Here is a 21,446-nt window from a genome sequence, read left to right as displayed (position 1 = left end):
GGCAGATCCTTGGTGTAGTCCACCCATAAATCAAGAAATAATACGGCATCTAGGCCATGCTTATGATACATAAAATACCCGGGAGTGTCCCTAGGTGGGATGGGAACAGCTTCTTCGAGTACCCCTTTTCTAGTTTTGATCTGTCTTAATTTTGAAAAGAGCGGCATTTTTAGATCTGGTTACTTAATCTTAAACACACTTAATACAAATAAACACAATAATGAACAGTCATTCACACCACAATGTATAGAACGTATTAAAACATTTAACATTTAACAGTTTTAACGAACAATGATAACTAATAGAAAACTAGTTACTGACATAATACTGACACTAGATAATACTTATTTATATGCAAGGCATACTATATATACTGCTAAACAGTACAGATACACTGCTGAAACAGTGCAGACCGGATTTGTGTACCCAAACCCGTCTTGACCGGCACAGACTATGTGCACGTAAAATGCCTCCCCGGTAATGGTACTCACCGGGTAGCTCGGAACGGAAGGCCTCGGAACGGAACTGAAACTGGACCGGACTGGACTCGACTTGATTGGACTCGGAACTTCGGAACCTGGTGGGCCTCTGTATACCTCGGATCTTGCTCTCTCAGCTAGGCTCTGGTCGGGATACTTCGCACTTCTCACCGCCTCGTCTGGGTGTTGATCGCAGCCTCAGTCGCTCCCGCTTGGCCGGAGGGAGATACAGGAAATCCTGCAGGTACTCGTTTTTGTCCGTTCAGCTGTGGCAGGAGACCGGGCCTGCAACGCACCTCCGGCGCGTGAGTGAGAAAGTGTCCCTGTTCGGGCGCCAATTTATGTGGTAAATATTTCATTACCGGTACTATTTTTATGCGGTAAAGTCTAGTAAGAATAACTCAGTAAATATAAGAGGCAGAATCCGTGGTATTAGAGGTTTTAAAAGGCTTTATTCCTATACAAAGGAATACAATTCGAATTGTAGGCTTTCTATTCCATCACCACGAAAGTTCAGGAAGGAAGGGCATACATTATTGACAGATAATCGGTTTTATAGGAAAATGCGTTACAGTGAAACAGATGCAAGAGGCGTAACAGCTGATAATACAGATAGAATGTGCATACGTAACTAATAAAGGCGGTCATATGGGCGTAATTTAATAAACGTCATTATACATGATGTCACAAGTGGGTGGATCCATAAAAGAATCCTGTAATGTCAGCAGAAATATTTGGCAGAGATGCGCGCGCAGCCGCATGACGTGTGATTGACGTGCAACTAGAGAGTGAAGGGGACTTGACATTTAGCTCTACATGTGGAGACAGAAGTCTGGGGGTCATGTCAACCTAATCCCAAATCATATCTAATATCCTATGTTTAAAGAACTGTGTTATCCAAAAGGAAAGGTCTCTAGGATAGAATCTATTCTATACTGACTGTTAGTGTGTGTACAAGCGTCTAAGTGTCTACATGAAATGCGAGGGGGTAGGAATATTCCATGGTAACGGGGCTATGAATTACTTGCATGTGGACAGCGAGGGCTGGCCCTTTGCACGGTAGCTGGAGGAATGTTTACCTAAACTACTAGACAGGAATGCATCGGATGAGGAGCGGAGTAGATAATCTTGAAGGTGAAATACAGTTTTTGGCAGGCAATATGCTGGATCAGGCACCGTTAGCCGCGCAGGGAGTAGGACAAAGTTCATGGATACAGATGCAGGCTCAGACTGGAGCTTTCAGAGGCAGAAGGCAGGAAAAGGCTTGATGACAGAATTCAGGGCCTACTCGCCTGAATCTGTAAAATGTGGAAAGTGAACCATATAAAGTCGGTGGCCTTTCATACTTAGGAATGGAATATCTGACCCATTCTTGGCGGATCTGAAAGAGGACATGTTGACGGTGGACGCACATGTATTTGCGTCTTCAAAACTGGAACTGGAGGGAACATACATGTACTTATAGCATGCACATGGAGCCGTTGGGGTCTACGATAGGGGACATAACTGATCACAAAATTCATATTTCCTCACTACTCTAAGGCCACAGCAGCCAGAAGTAAAGCTTTCCTTAATATGAGACCTGACCTCCGTTCCATGGGAGCTAGACACGGACTTTACCACCCATGTCTATTTAAATTTACTTATAACAACAGAACAACATCATATGAAGATCTTCTGCGTCTACAAAGCTTCATCAACTTGCACAAGACGGATCATATGGATTCTTCAGGATCTTCCTCCTCACACATTACATGACTTTCCTGAACTTTACATTTGAGTTATCATTGGTCCTTTAATTGCAGGTTTTATACTGTTATTCTTATTTAAACTCTGGTAGTTTACCTTCAATAATTTTATCGTTTATTGTTGTTTATGTTAATCTCAGCTCATGTTATTTGATTTCATTATTTCATGTTCACTGTTCAATTAATAACTTAGTGTTAAATGTGTTCCTCTTTGCTTTCACAGTCAGTTCTACGTTATGGCGTGATTCTTCCCCGGTTCAGTTCAGTCATCCCTAGACGGTTTGTCTGCTCCATGTGGTTCCACCCACACTCACATCCATGTTCCCTTTCTGTAGGTATATCTTTTGTTCTTTGTTCTGTTTTGCATTTCCTTACTTTTTTCTCTTCTGGTGTCTTCATTTCTTCCATTCCTATAATCATATCTTTCATTACTTATGTAAACTTTTCTTTCTCTCCTCTCTGTTCTCTTATATATATGTCACAACTATCTCTCCTTGCAGTGCTACACCCGAGTTTTACTCCTGGCTCCAATCATCTGTTTCTTCTATTCTTCTTTGGCTCAGGATTGATTTGCTCACTTATTTCTTTCTTTTCTATTTTTACACTTTCTTTTGTCACCTTATTGAATTCGACTTTTGTTTCATCTTCCTATGTCAATTCTTTTTTGATATTTTATGTCACTAAAATTAATTTCCTGGAATATTAGGGGTTTAAATTCTCCCATCAAGAGACAGAGAGTCTTAACTCATCTAGCTAAATTAGGTGCTGATATTGTCTTTTTGCAAGAAACACATCTCACGGATGCTGAATCTTTGAAATTAAAAAGTGGCTGTGTGGGGGAAATTTTCTTCTCTCAAGGAGACAGTAAACGAAATGGAGTTATGAAACTTTGTCATAAATCTCTCCCAGTTACACTTATATCGCAGGAATCAGATGCTGATGGAAGATAGCTAATTGTTAAAATGTCACTTAGGGGTGTTCCAGTTTCTTTCCTTAATGTCTATGCCCCTAGTGGCGGAGATACCTCTTTTTGGCCCACATTAGCTAAGCTAATCTCCAATTGCATTGAGGATAATTTTATACTAGCTGGTGATTGTAATCAAGTATTTGACCCATTTATAGACAGAAACTTTAAAGTCTTTTTGTCCCAAATAAGCCCCATACATCTTTTATCCACACCATCACCCAGCACAAACTTCTTGACGCACGGCGTTTATGTAATCCGACTACCAGAGAATACACTTTTTATTCCCCAGCTCATCAAACTCAGTCAAGAATTGATTATATATTTGTTTCACACAATATTTCGCAGTCCCTCTCGCATGCAGAAATTGGTCCTATTCTTTTATCAGACCATCCCCCTGTTTCAATTGGCCTTGATATATTGCCCAAGACTAATGCGCCCAGAAGATGGCGTTTCAACAACGCGCTTCTTTTAGATCCAGTGTTTACTGCCTCCTTCACCACCTTTTTTAATGATTATTTTGCGATAAATCAAAATGAATCCATGCCATTTTCGACTATATGGGATGCTTTTAAAGCTTCTGCTAGAGACTTCATTATTGGCTTTGTTGCAAAGAAACGGAAAAATGCACGTAATATTACCAATGAACTTCTTCATGACATTATGAAATTGGAACACGCATATTATGTCTCTCACTCGAAAGAGAGTTTAATGGCTCTTATAAACGCCAAATTGCAATTCAATAGGAAGTCAACAGATGATGTCTCATTATACCTGTTAAAATCTAGGGCAAAATTTTACGGTGGTAAAAACAAGGCAGGGAAAATATTGGCTAATTACTTAAAAATTCGGCACAACCAATTAAATATTGAATCTGTTTATGATGAGCATTCTGCTTTAAAATTCAAAGACTCCGAAATTTTTAATGAATTTTCTCTTTTTTACAAATGATTATACGCATCTGAAACACAACCCACGGACCTCTCGTTATCACAGTACTTCTCAAACATCCAAAAGCCCCAACATGACCCTCCGGATTTGTCTTCCTTAGAATTAGACCTAACACAGCAAAAACTCCTAAAGGCTCTCCAACACCTTAAAAAAGACAAAGCACCTGGCCCGGACGGTTTCACCGTTGAATTTTATCTTCACTTTTTCAAACTTTTACTACCCAAACTGCACTCTCTGATAAAAAAAATTAGCTCCTTAAACAGCTCTTCGGGCTCTTTCTCAGAAGCACACATTTGCCTCATTCCCAAAGAAGGTAAAGGCTCTAAGTATTGTAAAAATTATAGACCCATTTCCCTAGTCAATATTGAATACAAAATTTTCTCTAAGGCATTAGCCATACGTTTAGATTCCTATTTACCAAGGGGCATATTAACAAGGGCCGGCGATAAATATCGCAAAGCACGCTTAGCGCTTGCATATTTATCGCCAGCTATCTCTGGAATTTATTGCCCGGTTAGCGGGTTATCAACAACGCGCATCGCTGAGGTGATAAAAATTCAAAAGATAGTGTGGATATCGCCATTTTCCATGGTGGAAAACGGCGATATCCTAGATGATAGGGCCTGTGGTTTTAGCCACAGAATCCACCCCTCATGTTAAGTATGCCTTAGTCAGGAATTTAACAGACGTTAAATTCCTGCGTTAAGGCATACTTAACGCGATTTAAATAAACGCTACCCTTCCTTGTTAATATCCCAAAGCTGCCTTCGCGATATTTTCCCTGGTTGGTTTCACAGCCACGCCTACTTTGTATCTCATTAGCAATGCAAAGATAGGTGTGCTAGAAACGGGTGCTAAGTCAGCAAAACACCCGATAGCGTGTCTTTGCTGATAAGGTGATAAAATTATCGTCGCTTTTCGGCCGAAAACGGCAGCAAACGTGGCGATAATTTTATAGCGCCGCCTTGTTAATATGCCCCCAAATTTGTTGGGAAAAGAACAATCTGGCTTTGTTAAAGGAAGGTTCATAACAGACAATACACAACTTTTTTTTAACGTCTTATCCAAATCTTCCCACCTAAAGCATTCCCTGGCAGCAATAGCGTTGGACGCGGAAAAAGCTTTTGATAGAGTAGAGTGGAATTATTTATTTTATACTCCTAGATGGTTTGGTTTTGGCCCCAATTTTATATCTTTATTATCTTTCCTTCATTCTAACCCATTCGCTGCAGTATGCGCCAATGGTTTGATTTCCCCATTTTTCAATTTAGGTAGGGGGGTGCGCCAAGGTTGCCCTCTCTCTCCCTTCCTATTTAATTTGGCTTTAGAACCAATTCTGTCTAAATTACGTCAAAATCCAAACATACATGGTTTCCGAACGTCGAATTTCCATATTAAACTTGCAGCATATGTTGATGATATTTTGCTTTTCATGTCAAAACCGGATGACTCAATTCCTGCTTTTTTTCAGCAGAAGTGAAGTTATATTCCCTCATTTCTGGCTACAAATTGAATAATGATAAATGTGAAATTCTGTCCTTAACCAAATATACTTTCAGATCGGAATTCAGTGCCTCTAAATTCACATGGAGTATCTAGGTTTACATTTCACTTCCTCAATCTTGGACACAGTAGTTTTATGCATGAATAAATGTATTCAAAAGATTTCAGAGCTAACCGCTAAGTGGCATCCCCTCTATTTATCCTGGTGGGGTCGTTTAGACACTATAAAGATGATGTTATCACCCATAGTTTTATATACTATTTCCAGTATCCCAATCCCAGTTACAGCTAAACAATTCAAGAAAGTCAATTCCATCCTTTCTTCCTTCCTCTGGAGTAACAAGAAACCCAGAATGTCTATATTAAAATGAACACGCCCTAAAATAGAAGGTGAAGTTTTCCCGATTTTCAGGCATATCAGAAGGCATTCCTCTAGCGTCAAGCTTCTTTTTGGTTGCTTGATCCCACAGATGATTGTCCTCTTTGGACCTCAATTGAGCGTCTTTTCATGTCACTTCAGCCAATCTTTTAACTTACCTGCCTCCTTTATTCACAACTATGACCTACTCTAGAAAACTGTGATGGATGCGTTCGTTCAACCCCCTATAGCACATGACACCTCTACTACTCCGGACCCCTCTTCACGACTTCATACATTATTAAAAACTGCACCCAAAGCTTCCACTATCTATACCTACTTACAAGGCAATGACGTTGTCAGGCAGAAGTCTAAGATAGAGGAGGCGTGGGAACGGGATTTTATAACTACTTGGCCAACATCGCTCTGAAAGAACATATGGACCAAGATACGCAAGTCCTCCAGAGCAGCTAACACAACGCAAACATTGTTTTTTGTTTACAACAGACTCTTACTAACACCGGCTACTTTAAGTAAAAGATTTTCAACTATACCAGATACCTGTTGGACATGTTCGTCCTCAAATGCTGATCTATTTCATATGTTATTTTCTTGTCCATATGTATATACATTCTGGAAACAAGTATGGTCCCAAATCACCACATTTTCTTTTTCCTTTATTCATGTTTGTTTAGGCAGTCTTTTATCCATTTGGGAAAATGTTACACATAGGGGCCGAATCCAATCCTGGAAAAAGGCTGTACGAATCGTTGTACGGAGCGTTTTCTCCGTACGACTCGTACCTGGTAAACTTTCCTTACAACCTAGGAAGTACGATTCGTACAGAAAGCCTCTTTCCATACGAATCGTACAAAAGACCGTACGGGTAAAAAAAACCAACGATTCGGATCCGGAACAGCCTGTACGCGACGTCCGGACGTATTTAAGCAGCGGTTTCCGGCCCAGCAATTACGATTCGTCCCTACGGCACTCCGTACAGCTCTTTTCTTACGGGAGCCAAAAACAGCCGGAAAAGGAGAGTCCCCAGGGGTACGAGTCGTACAGGCATACACCCCCATGCGTTGTGTATGTACGGTGCATACCCCAACATTGCGTATGTACGGTGCGTACATACGCGATGCTGTTGTAAGGTGCGTACATATACATGGGGGCCTGTACGACTCGTACCCCTGTACGACTCGTACCCCTGAACGACTCGCACCCCTGTACGACTCGTACCCCTGTACGACTTGTATGTACGACTCGTACCCCTGTACGACTCGCACCCCTGTACGACTCGCACCCCGGGAACACGGCCCGATTCGTACGGATCGGGCCGAACCGTATGTATTTTTCCCGTACGAATCGTACTTCACGGGTCGGACCGGACTTGTACGATTCGTACGGAAAAAATTACGCATATGAGTTGTACGGAAAAAAAAAGTACAGGATCGGAATCGACCCCTTAATGTCAAAATTATTGATTTATTGTTAGCGATTGCTTTCCAACAAATTACCATAAATTGGAAAGATTCCACAAAAATTTCTAATAGGGCCTGGTGGTATGCTGTTTGCCATAACCATAGGTTGGACACTGCCTTTGTTTATCCTATACATATGGCAATGAAACGTTTGGACTTGTGGTCACCCATCACAATATATATTGATACAAGCGCCAAACGATGTTCTCAGCTACGACCTAAATGGTCCTAAATCTTTTGTATTCTAATGGCATTTATGTATCATTTATCTCACTTTGCTTTTTCTATTTTTTATTAATAAGTCCGATTCATGTACCTTCAATGTAGCACACTTATAGTGTATTTATGTGAGTTTAACATTATGTACTATACACAGACACCCTTTTTCTTTTCAATAAAGACTTTTTTTAAGTTAAAAAAAAGGAATGAAAAGAAACCGGAGAGAGTAGGATGAAGAGCCAGAGAGATACTGGTGGGTGCATTATAGATGAACGAGGCGGGATCAAGAGGATTATTCAGCCTTGAAAATGTTTCACTACTAATATTTGTAGCACAGACTTCTGAACAAAACTCAAGGCAACTTTGCTGATTACTTTACAAACTAAGCACTGTTTTTTTTCCTTTTCAAAAGCAAACTCCCGCTTTGTCAGTTTGGTCCTTGAAAAACACATATGTTGGCCGAGCAGGGCTCAAGCAGCAAGCTGCCTGCTTGGCAAACTCTTCTGCCTTCAGAGCAACCTGGCACACTGATGGTTGCACTGCAGTCAGCTCAATAATCGCCAGGCAGAGGATGATTTCACAATACTGTGGGAAGTCCTCGGCCAAGAGAGGAAGGGACACATGCTCTTGTGACTCATTGGGCTGCTGGTCTGCTCGCCGGGCTCTAAATGAACCTACTGGTGTAAGGTTAGTGGGTCATTGAGTAACATCTGTTCACCAGGAAACACTAGACATGTCCTCAATTGCACTTAGCACTGAGGATTGGAGTTGCTTCCCTTGAAAATTGTTTTTGAAAGACCATTCTGCGGAAAGAGAGGTTTGCGCCTGCAGCCCGTTACCTGAATGCGGATAAATTGTGGTGCCGCGTATCTTGGCAGGTGATCACGAACATGGTCATAGAGTTTCTTTCCATCGAAGCTTTGTCCAACCTTAAGCTGTATGGAGGCCATTCCAATTTTCCCCTCGTGACCTGCAGAACCAAATAAAGACATCCATGCATGAAAGCAAAAAGAGCGCAACAAAACAGAATCATTTTAGAAATCGACTGGACATTTGAGAGTCAACAATGCATTTTAATCAAATTAAGTGATTCAGATAAATACACATATAGTAGTAAAAAGTTGTTGATGCTCAAGTTTACTTGTTGGATGTGCTTACAAAATGTTTTAAACAGTTCCAATGATCCTACAAAGGAACATATATGGATGGAGCAGCTTCACAAAAGGTTGAGGGCTTCCGTTTTGGCCCCTGGTCTAGTATTTCTCACTCTGCTTCATTCTGTAGCTTTCTCTTTGCTAGTGAATGAAAAGTGTAAGCACCACAAGAAAGAGAGAAATGCACTTTCTACTCCTTAAAACCTGTTTGGATGAGTGTTCTAGTTTTGTCACAGGAACTTCAGCTTTTCACAATATTTGCACCTGCTACTTTTACTTCAACGGCTAAATAGGGACGATGTGATAAAATAACTTTCAAACCCACTGAGTTCATTAAAGTTCAAATTGCCTGTTTAAAATATCATCTATTTCTTACAATCTTCTTGAAGTAGCATTAATATACAATCACACTATGCGCCTGGCAGGCAGCAGGGTGCCACTAACCTTAGGGCAATATGTGTTTACGCTTTGCTTATCACTAAAAGGGTATAGCTGGGATGGAAATGAGTGCACGTAATGCAGACCTGGAAGCTTCACACAGTGTATTGACATGCCCTGGCATGTTCCTACCTGGCACGGAAACTCCATACACGTTCACTTCTTCCACAGAGTCCTGTCCGCCAATAACAGCTTCCACCTCTCTTGTTGCCACATTCTCTCCTTTCCACCTAAAAGGGATCAAGTAGATCTCATACACAGATACCAGGTTCCAGACTTCCCTCAGTTCAAGGCAAGCATGTCTACTATGTTCTACTAGCCAGGTCCTGATCACTAGTGCTGCAGAAGGTACGTGCCATTTATCGTGTCTGACAAAGTCAGACTTCCAGGGCTCACAGCACCAAACTCTGCATGTCACAGTAAATACCATGGGGCTTATTTACAAGCGCATTGCGCCCCCCGTACGTCACTTTTCCCATGTTAAAAATGACGCAAAAGTGGCGCAAGGGGTTTGTAAATGAGCCCGCACATTCAGGCGCATTTACCTGCCAAAATGTAATGAATGCTGCGGACATTATCACACCCAGTCATTACCCCAGGGTTTGGGCAGGGGTCAGAAAAATAATTAGAGATCGGAATCAGCGCCTTAGACATGTGAGCTCAGGCACTTTTAATTAAGTTCATCTTGACAGTCAGAGAGCTGTAAAGTGCTGTAGCTGTTTCTTTGATGCAGGATGTTCGAGATCTTCATTGCAGCTGTAGGTATGGGAGGGACACAGCTGCTCCCTCGTCAACAGTCTTTATTCAGACTGAGGATGAAAGGCAGCAAACTGTGAAAGCATCAACAGCAGTGGTAGCCATGGTGACAGCTTCTTTCAGAGGCAGGCAATGTAACATAAAGAGGGCAACATGCTAACAGTGATGACAGGAACCAGCTGCTGGAAGCAGACCTTGACAGATGCGATTTACCGAAGCATTTCATCTTATTGTGTCTGCCTTTGATGAGTGGATGAACTCCATTCTGACAGGAACATGGGGAGGGGCCAAAATGTTAAAGTTATCTATTTGAGGAGTGCTGATGATTGTTAGGACATGCAGTGGAAATGGTTATTAGTGTTTCAAGTGCCCTCAACATCAGTGGTGTTTAGGGTGATAACCCAGACCTCTACTCTCACTCTGACAATTTCATCCTTTCATTGCCACAGGCATTGGCCCTTCATGATGCTAAGCTGACATTCCCCTCCATGCATCGTCTGAGATGACACAAGTTCCCTCTGAGCAGTCTGCCGGTTGCTATCTGCCCTTTTTGGGTTCCATTTCTTTTTTCTTTTTAGGTCTCGCCTGGCATAGGCTGCGCGCATGCGCAGTCTCGCTGGCGAGACTTAACGTTTATGTGTATTTTCTGTTAGGGGCTTTAAGCCCCGCCCCTCTTTTCCATTGGCTGGCGTCACCGTTTATGGTAAACGGTGGCCAGCCCTTGGAACAGAGCTGTGCATGACGTATTTGCTCGGGTTTTTGAGCCGTCCCACTTGGACGGGCTCGCCTGAAATACGTTCGTCACAAAAGGTTTCTTATCTTTATGGGGCCAAACACATGGCCCCATAAAAACAAGAAACCTTTTAGCAGGCGAGAAAGCCGAGCAAATACGTCATGGCAAGAGCTTGTCTCCTATCCAAATGTCTGGTCCCAGACACAAAGACCTGACACAGCACACGTACTAGCGTAAACAAGGGGGCGTGGTCTACAGTGCAGGCGTTGCTACAGGGCGTGGCAAACCAATGAAAACAAACACCTCTGACAAAAGCGTGTCTCATCTGTATGCCCATTTTCCCGCTTGCCTGTCAAAGGAGATTACCCAATCCAGCTAGTCGAGCTCGCCCTTCTTACTTTTTTATTGGCTTAGGAACGGCGTGACGAAGTTCGTGCTCAGATCCTCGGTCTCGCGCCCCTCATGTTACTAAGGTAGTCCAAATGGGGGGTTGGCTCGAGCTTTGCGATGGGCGGGCTGAGAGAAAGAAAGAGGGTGTGGTTAGTTCCCGAGGGTCGGGTGAAGGAACTAGCCCAGCGCAAGTCGATCACAGTTAGAGTCCTATCCAACGTCCTCAGTGGTTGCACGAGGCAAGGGGAGGCGATTTGCACGGTGTGCACGTGGTAGAAGTGCGAGCGATCCATGGCCTCCATGCTAGCGCCTCGCGCCCTCCACCCAATCCACGGCCATGGCTGGTGGCGCCCTCGCGCCCTGGAGGCTCTCCCTGAGGAGCGGCGCTGGCAGGGCCACCGCGGCCTCCTACAGCATGGCCAGTGGGAGCGAGGGCTCCCCGTGCGGGGCGGGCTGTGCCCCCGCCACCCCGCAGTCACCCCACGGCAGCAGACGCAGCTTTTCCTCGGCGGCCCCGGCCCCCTTCCCGTCCCAGGAGGGCAAGAACTTAATGTGGGCTCAGTACAATGAGATGAAGCGGCTGGTGCAAGTTGAGCACTCCCGTGGGTCACTCTTCAGGGCGGGAGAGGGTTCTGTCGGGTGGGGTGATGTGAGCCCCCCCCGGGAATCAGGGGGTGGGGGTCCCCTTTCCTTTGGGGCGGCAGCCTTCCCTGCTGCTGGATTTTGTGGCAGAGCCATCCAGCTCAAACGCTGCTCTATGGTCTGTACGTAGGGCCAGGTACTATGCCCTCTCCGTTGGAAGAGGGGCTTGGTATGCTGTGGGCTGTGCAGGGTGAGCCTTGTGACCCTCTGACATGCTGGTGTGGGAGTGGGGATGTTTGCAGCTGGTGCTCCCTGGGGGGAGTTATGCTTTCCTCGGGGGGGGGGGTCACCTCTCTGTTCCCGCAGAGGTGTGCCCATGGGCGAGGGCTCCTCTGTGCCTGCTGGAGAGGGTGATGAGGCCGGGTTGGGGGCCATTGACTCTCTGGTTGGCACTGGACAGGCACCTGCATGTCCCTGGAGCACACGTGCTGCCTGTGCATCTGTTGACCCCACGCTGGGCTGCACTCTGCATACACACATAACCTGCCCCACCCTCCTGTGACCTGGAGCCGACACTCACTGACGCCCACCCATTCTCCAGAGAGGCCTGAGCCTCCACCCATAAACAGATCACCACATGCTGCCCCCCAGGAAGACTTCACTCACATTCATCTATAAACGGTAAAGGGTGGGTCTTCACTGACTCCCGAAAAGCTTACCCCTGGGACGAGTCCATGCCAGCATCTGCGGGGTGACTGGCTCTCAACCTGTGTGAGCAGGGACATGAAAGACCACCCTCTTGTGGGTGACCTGTCTAGTACCCTTGCTGTGCTGCTTCAGCTGCAGCCAGAGAGCCCCACTCACTCTCGGTGTGATCCACTTTGCCTCAGGGTTAGTAGGGGCTTGTGTCTTGAGATTATGGGCCGCAGTTCAGTGACCTCAACTGATAAGATTCAAACTGAGCTGTGATGAAATGCTGATTGGCTGTCGGTTGAACAACTCTACAGTGCCACCCTGACTACTTTGTTCACAAGGAATGATGGTGGTCACGGGTTGAATGTTTTAGGCCTGGCCTAGACAGTGCATTTGCTGTCTCTCCTTGACCATGGGTTTTTCTCGTTGCGCCTAGACACCATTCCTTGTTTATTATTGCTTGGCTTATTGTCACTCCCATTTGCTTGTTATTGATCATCTGTGTAGGCTTTCTTCCTCTTCGTGTATTCATCCCTCCCCTGGAGTATGGCTGCATTACTTTGCCAATGCTTTTTATATTTTTAAAAACGCAGGCCTTTCAGGTTCATTGGTGGATTTATTGACTTAAGCTCTTGAAGTAAAATGTTGAAATGCACACAGTGAAGGATTTGGCTCCTTCCGCTGAAAGAGTGCATGTATTCAACTTTATGCCTCATGGAATATCTGTACTCAATACAGTTGGACGTGGTGGCAAGACCGATTAAGGGCCTCATTTATGAGGTTTTGCCGTAGGGAAGCGCAGCAGGCCTTCCTGCTGCGCTTCCCTACGGCAAAAGAAAAGGGCAGGGATGCGCCGTATCTATAAAATACGGCGCATTCCTGTCCTTTTCCCCTGCGCCGGCGCACAATGGGCTGCCTGCGCCAACGCAGGCACCTCTGCACCATGGTGAAAGGGTGCCTGCGTTGCGGGGATGAATATTTTTGTACAGGAAGGGAAACCTTTCTGTACAAAAATAATCACAAGAGGTTTTTCCTCTTTGTATGGGTGCTGCAGAATGCAGCACACATAGAAAAAGGAAAAACGAGGAGAAATAAAGATATTTCTCCTCGTTGCGCCTCCCTAACGCCTCCCCTGGGGAGGCGTAAGCTTGTGGCGCTGCCTCAGGCTTACGATATCTCGTAAATCTGGGGCAGTGTCAAAAGGCCATGGATGTTGCTGGGAACGACCCCAGCAACACCCATTGCACGCCCCTTTAACGCAGAACACTGCGTTAAGGGGACTGATCAGGCAGCATTAAGCCAAAAAAAGTGGCTCAGTGCTGCCTGATAAATATCACGCAGGCTTCTGCGCCCCGGAACGTCACAAAAAGTGACGTTCCGATGGCGCAACGGGCCTCATAAATGAGGCCCCCAGTCTTTAGATGCCTGGTCTGTTTATTATATAAAGCTACAATAAAAGCAGACGGCCTGGCATATTTATTGTGAACATTGTCAACAAGAGGGAAGGCATCAGAGGTTGGATTGTTTAACTGCATTGGATCTTTCAAAGTGGTATATTACTTTGAAGTTCACAGAGGACCCTGTAGGTCATAGTTCTGGGGCCTGTTAGCCTATCTGACAGACCGTTTCTTATGAAAATTTAAGACAAAGGCAGTAGGGCTGGCTGCTTTATTGTCTACAACATTAGGTATAACCAGCATGCATTTACTGGTGGATGTTTATTACAGTTTGTAGACCTGTTCCTTTACATGAAATTACATCTCTTTGTAGCAGGCAAGTTGGTTGGTGTTGGTCAGCGCCCTTTCACAAACCATGGGGGCAGAAGATTTAATTTGTGATCATCCTTGGTAGGCCTTTTTGAGAGGTAGTGTATTTTTGTTTGTTTACCAGTTGCAGTACTATTGATCTTTGTAATTTAGAGCTGTCTGCCGAAGGGCTGAAAGTTCGTCTATTCTTCGAGGGTGGTCTGTTTAGTATGGAAAGTTGCCTGTCTTGCCTATTGTTACAGGCATTAGGCATTTATGGGTGAAATATTGAGAGAGCATATTGTCAAATGTACCTCACTGATTATTTTAGTAGACAAGTGTTTTGGTGTAGGGTACCCCCTTCACCCTGGGGAAGAATGTCTGCATTGTAACATTTCATGTGACAAGATCTTCGGAAGCCTGACCGACTTAGTTGTCTGCTTGGGTCTTGTCATCAAAAACATTCATTAATAATATTCTTTCACTAAAGAAAACCTAGTTAAAAGACGCTTATGGTTTGGTGAAAACCGAAAAAGCTCTGAAATACATGCATTATGGTTCGTCGTCTCTGTAGTTCTTCTGCGCCGTGTACGGGCTCCAGCCAAGTCCCGCCCTCTCTTGCTGCGCGCAGTGAAGGATTGTTGTTCATGCCTTGTCCTGCTTTGGATTGAGCTTAATTTGTTCACTGCCAAATTTCATGCAGGTTCATTAAACAGCCCCAGAGTGATTTGTGAATTAAACTTTTATTGTCCCCGTGTATCTCTTCCAGAAAGCGAAACCTTGTATATAAACGCCTGTCGAGTTCTGTGGGGTTCCATCAAACCATGCACAATTTCTTATAAAATGAATACTTCTTTTGCACTCTATTCACCCACCTCCCCCTTGAAATCTTCCCCATCTTTGATGGAACTGCATGAGATTGATAACTCCAGATCTGTTAAACCTACTATTTTTTCCTCTGCCAAATTTCACACAGATCCATCTAGCTGTGTCCGTTATTAGTAAATACAATTTTGAACAGACTTGTCACACGAGCAAATTAATGGTTATTGCCCCCCCCCCCTTCTTGCTGGATCTGCACGAATTAAAAAAAAAAACCACTAAAGAGTAATCTCAACATACTATGTGGTCTACCAAATGTGATAACATTCTTCAAATTATGCCAAAGTTAAAAGCAAATCAAATGGTTTTTCAGCTGGCAAGATAAGCAAGTGTTAACATTTCCATCCCAAATGACACTTTAGCAAGTTACTGAACAGTTTGCCACCAGTCCAACAAAAGCACACTTTGAGTAAAATCCTACTTTCATACTAAGATTTGTGTAAAACCAGTCAGTGGCTTTGGCTAAAAGTTCAAGCAACATTTCCTTTTATGAGCTAAAATTGGGACAATGCACTTTTTAAAATGTATTTATTGGCACTCTTTCACTCCTTTCACTGGAACCATATTCTACCATATTTAAGTTGAAAAATGTTTTCCTACTTTCTTTTCTTGCATAGTTTTGCGAGTTTTAGGCCGAGCCTGAGCCAGTGAGCATGCGCTGATCTGCAAGACTTATTGTAGATTAGTAGCGAATAGAATTCCGGCCCACTCTTCACCCAGGTTTGTCATTGTCTGTCCTAAATGCTGGTTTCTGATTCATCAGTAGACTTGTTAGTCCCTCCATAGTACCGCCTCTTCTTCATTTGTCACCTCCCATGGCGACTGGCCCCATTACTTTGAGTGTTGCATGGTACGGGTTATTTAGACTGTGAGCACTATTTTCTTTAATGAGGTTCTCCTACTGCCTTAGAGACAATACTTTACGCCTAGTTGTGTGATTAAACACTGACCCATACACTGACCCATACCTTGCTCCTCTCTTTCATCTCCTCTCTTTCATCTGACTCCGATCAGTGTTTCCTAGATACTTTTTCAGTTTGTAATCCTTATTTAATAACATAACTTTTTCTTTCACAGAATATGCATATTCCAGATGACAAAGTCCCACGAACACACCCATACCAAAATGCATCTGCAAATTTATGTAGAACTGTGACACAACTGATCCTAGACTGTAAAATAGGCATCTATACATCTTCAAAGATATCGTGAATACCATACTATATCGGTGCCTATATATTCTCCTACCTTCTACTCCCTAGGTTGATGTTTCCAACATACAGATTCAATAAAAATATATGACACAAAAGTACAACCAGTAATGTTTATATGTATATCTACTTGTGGCTTTGTTAACTCATTGCTTATGGGATATTGTGCATATTGTGATATCTGTGAAGTGTGCATGTGGTGCATGTTTGCCATGTCCCTTATACTATTATTCAATTGATGACTGTATTTTATTAAAGATTCATTTTATTTTGTTGTTTGCTATAGTATCACCGACTGAATTAAAATACTTAAACAGAGTTTGGTCGAACCTAACCCCTTAATTTAATTCTGTATAAAAGTTAGGAACTTTTGAGAAAAATAAAAAAGAGAATGTAGAACATAATAGTAGTATCTCCAGAGATGGGTTCTTCAAAGGGTAAAACAAATGTGAATGAAAAATAGAATCTCATTAAGGATTATTCATCTTGCTGATTAGTCATTATCTATCTCATGCCCTTGTTTCTTGAATCTTATGAAATTGGTTTGGATGAGTAGACCAGAAATTTTTTCTTATGGGAGCCACTCCCAGCTTCTTAAAAGATTATTTTTACGGCCTGCGACCAAGGTGGGTTATGAAGGGCACTCCCAAAACAGAGAGACCTAGATTTACATAACAGAAGCTCGGACAAACAGACATATTGCAAAGCAGCACAAATGATAGTGTCAATCAACATTCATGCGCAAAAATAATTTGTTCAACAAGATAATCTGAGTGCTGGTTGAAAATACTTGGTGTGCAAAATAACTGATAATGCATGCAATAGGTGCTTTAGGGCTGTAGCAGTACTGCTAGTGTAATACTTTTTCGGTAAGAGAGTTTGATGTGACAAATAGCGGCTTTAATCTTTTGTGGCAATAGATATGACTTAGAAATGTTGATGTTTGAGTAGACATTTTATGTGCCACAACAACCTCCTGTGCCCTCTGTATAGTGGGACTATCGCGCAGGGCCCATGTAGCATTACCCGTGTGGCAATTAATGGCACGCTAAGATACCCTGGCTGATATTCCGCAACGTCCTAGGTTACATTGCGCTTGAGTCTCTGGCAAGCATTTCCCCAGAACAAGTGATCCAATAGAGTAACTCACATCCACTGTTACTAGGGCCTTGACGTGGTCTTCCATTAGACACATTTGAGTGAAAGAGATACATTTGTTGTGTGGTTAACTTGTTGCATCTGCTCTTCATTAAAGTTCAAACAATTATACTAACACGTGTTTCCTTTCGGGGATCGTTGAGAACCTTCCAGTTTACCAGGTGCTCCATGTGCCACACGTGAGCTAGCTGGATCGGTTGGTGTTCTGACATGGTATATAAACCTGAATCATGGCTTGACCTTGATCTCTGCTTTAACATGCTTCACGTGCTCCACTCACCCTAGGAATAAGTCGGAACTGAGAATTGCTCTAGACTTCTTCCATCCAAGCTGAACCAGTGATTCCCATAGTCCCAGCTCCGTCGACGTCTCCGTCATCTCCGCTTCCTGCGCCGTGACTCCTGTTTCCATGTGGCTCCTTGTGTCAAGTTCTCAAGATCTTCTTCGAACTTCTGGTAAACTGGAGGACAAGGCTAAGTACTTGATATCAGGTCAGTGCGCACTATTCCTACTAATAGTGTTAGGCAAGACTGAGTGATCAGCGCTTTCAAGAATTTAGACATTATCTTCAGGCCATCCCTGTGATTTCATCCAGCACTTCATGTGTTTTTACGCTCCGGACACTTATTGCGAACTTGGTGCTTAAACTGTAATAGCACAGGAACTAAAAACACTATGCCAATGTTTCTCTGATGAACAGTTGTGAAAAGAGAAAGCACATAATAATGGTTGATATATTTATATGTTTAATACAGAAATCTGTATTTCGAGTTGATCCTTGGGAGTGCCAGAAACTCCAATCTGTGTTTTGAGTTAACCTCTTCAGTACCCATGACGAGATAGTCTCGTCATGGAGCACGGTTGCGCTGTGCCCATGACGAGACTATCTCGTCATGAACCCCACCCACTAATGCAAAGCCCGGCACAGGAGGGGGAAAGGGCGTGGCACTGAAGGGGTTAATGCTTGTGAGTGCCAGAAACTCCAATCTGTGAATTTGGTTATTCTGCTTTCATTCAGTGTTTCCGAATGAAGCCTGTAAGTGTATGTTAGTGAAGTCAAAAGTATGGTCATTGTATAATGAGGTTTGTTAGTTCACTGATGATATCTGCCTCCTCTTGCTATTTCCAGTGTATTGCATCTTCACAAAACCAGAGATCCTGGTCCAGTGCATATCTACCTCACCGACACCAAGGGTCTCGGGAGTGCCAAATCCTGTGACACAGTGTTGCACAGCCGCTGAGCAGAATCAGTACTGCAAGTCTCTCTTCTTATTTTATCCCAATCTACCTTCCCCCCTGGGGCAGTGAGCGATTTAAGGAGTTTGGGCCCTTGATCTAGTGCGGCCTGAGAGAGATAGGAGGTAGAGGAATGGCTCCCGTATCGTCTCCAAGGTTGGGTGCAAGACGTTATGATCATATCCTGCCAGAAATTGGGTTATTAGTTGTGATTAATGTGAATCCTTCACAAGTAATACGTCTGAAACTCTATCTTTACTGGTAACCAAGTACCTCATTGTAGCATGTGACTATATCAGGGTAGCAAGCAGAGCAGTCCAAGGTCTACTCAGGGGAGGTGGTGTAGACGAGTATCCCCGCTGATTGATACGCAACAACACTCAATAAGTCATTGTTTAGTCAGTGCTTATTCTCATAAAATACTTTTATCACACACACAAATATATACTACACATTAAATGTACAATTAGGTAAATGTAAACACATTTTGAGAAACCCCTGTAACACGTTACACCCCTAGTGGATCATGGATCCTATAGCCACAATACCCCCCACTCTCACTCTAGATGCAATATCACAATATGAGAGGGTTGCAATATAAATAAATCAGGCCTTCGGGCTTTGTAAGGGAACCACCACTTTAGTAAAGCAGAGAACATGTTAAAATCCACCATTAAAATCAATGGGGACTGTTCCAATGCTCTGTGCTATTCATGGTAATATAAAATTGTACTTTGTCAATCATCAGCATTGTGAATAAAGAATTATGACAAAAATGTCGCAAAGTCTTATTTATTATGCTGCCACTGTAGCTTTAAGGCCAACCAACAGGAGTCCCCTCCAGAACTTATGAGCAAAATGTCTAGCTCCAGGACTGCTTGCAACAATGGAAAGCGTCTACCCGGGTTAGGGATTCATTCCCCTGGAAGACTTAGGGAAAGTTTCCAAAAAACATTTCTGGGGGACTTTTGCCCTTCTGCCAGTCCTCAAATATGTGAGAACAACGTTGAGAGTGCCCATGTCCCTCCTTGGCACCACAAAGAGCATCATGCAAATGTTTGTGCCCCTCAAAGGAGCTGATAGGGTGCTCCATCATCCTGGGAGTGCACAGAGGATAAGGGGGGTTACAATGGGTGAGAATGCTCTTTATATGCTGTTATGTGGCCTCCAGCCATATTGGTCCATAGGTACTGGCATGCACAACCAAGGATTCTGTTGGAGGCTGCGGGGTGGGAGGAGGATGGCGAACCGCATTGCCCCGCAGGCTTCCGACAAGTGCCCCACGTTTCTGGTGCAGTGTTTGGGAACTGGCTCCACATTTCTGTCTCCCGCCTGTGGTTAGAGCAGGTGGGAAGGTGTCGGCAGTGTAATCCCTGCTCCCCCAAGACACAGGCACTAGGAGACGGGGAGGCACACTGACATCCAGATGTACAGCAATGCTAACATCTTGCTCTTTACTTACCGAGGAAGAAAGGGTCCCCCAGGACAGTAGTTGTTTGCATTGGGTCCCATGGGATGGAGTCCCTTGCCAGAGGAAGGCTCTACAGAGGGAGGCTGCACTGACCCCCTGGGCTTGACCGTCCCCGGGTATTTTTAAATTTTAATGCAAAGACCACTGTCTTCGTTTTCTGTCCAGTTGCTCCGCGGGAATCGGATTTGTCCTTCGTTTTGCTTTTGCCCTATAGGCTCGGTTTGGGACTCTGGTGGTGTGCCCTAGCCACCAGGAGTATTTGCCTCGGATCTCCTGGTTTCTAAACAACACTTTTGTCAGGGGGCTTGATTTGGTTGCTTCCTTGCCAGATCTGTGTGTATTATTTTCCTTGACATTTTGATGTAAACAATATTCTTACCACCCCATTCATTGGGTACACATAGGACAATTTTCTAGCCTTTTACTGAGTTACAATTTGTTGTGCTTCCAACAGAGTCAATATATCAGGTTAGCACCAATCCTTGAAGGATCCCTTTTGCAATAGGCTACCTGTGGGCAGGTACTGGGGCCCGCATGATAGTAGCCTCACACACACAGTCTGAACATACTTGTGCTCAAGAGTTCACTTGTAACCAGCAAATACCCTCTTGCCCTAGCTGCGCAGCAGTGATCCATTTCCACAGAATTTATGGTGAGCGAGACTCAGTTAGGGAGGCTCAATCACGTTAAAAGTACAAAAACTGGGTAGTCAAAAGTGAAAAACCCAGTAGGAAAAATTGGGAGGAATGTTAGAGCCGGGATCCCTGGTTGGCTGAGTCAGGTACCTTAGGCCAAATAGGGCCCCTTGCTTCCACGTCACGGAAAGCAAGGACACCTTCTGAGATAGCCCCCGCTCACCCCCTTGGTAGCTTGGCACGAGCAGCCAGGCTTATCTTCAAGGCAAATGTGTAAAGTATTTGAAACCACAATCAAAGCAACCCAATGATGACACAACAAATGGACTTCACACGAGTTTAATAAAAAACGAGTGTAAATTTATATAAAAAATATATATATGATAAGACCACACATAATAAATCCAACATATGCTTATTTGTAATATTCCTCCTGGCCGGTTGTTAGGCCAGCCAGCCCCTTGTAAGTACTGGCGATATTAATGAGCAATTCTAAATGTTCCACTGCAGTCCTAATACAATGCAATGCAGTTCGTTTTGCTAGAATCAGGCACTTTGCAATGTAAAATTAATGCAATGCGTAACACAACCATCAGGTAGTTTGTTATGCAGAAATAATGCAATGTGTAATAAGACAATCAGGTACTTCCTTATGCAGA

General features: G+C 43.8%; 1 protein-coding gene across 1 annotated transcript in view; it reads right to left on the bottom strand.

Moving 5' to 3' along the window:
• The window catches only part of LOC146869659 (long-chain fatty acid transport protein 2-like), a 327,567-nt gene that overhangs the window by 70,970 nt on the left and 235,151 nt on the right, over positions 1–21,446 (bottom strand). Inside the window, exons 8-9 of the mRNA XM_085609559.1 lie at positions 9,428–9,525; positions 8,543–8,673 (exon numbers count right to left, since the gene is read on the bottom strand). Of these exons, the coding sequence (XP_085465685.1) occupies positions 8,543–8,673; positions 9,428–9,525 (229 nt within the window). The remainder of the gene's footprint in view (positions 1–8,542; positions 8,674–9,427; positions 9,526–21,446) is intronic.

The sequence above is a fragment of the Triturus cristatus genome, chromosome 1_1 (genome assembly GCF_964204655.1).
Source record: "Triturus cristatus chromosome 1_1, aTriCri1.1, whole genome shotgun sequence".
Taxonomy (NCBI): Eukaryota; Metazoa; Chordata; class Amphibia; order Caudata; family Salamandridae; genus Triturus; species Triturus cristatus.
The sequence above is the reverse complement of the archived record's forward strand: the minus strand, read 5'-3'. Positions and strand labels throughout refer to the sequence as shown.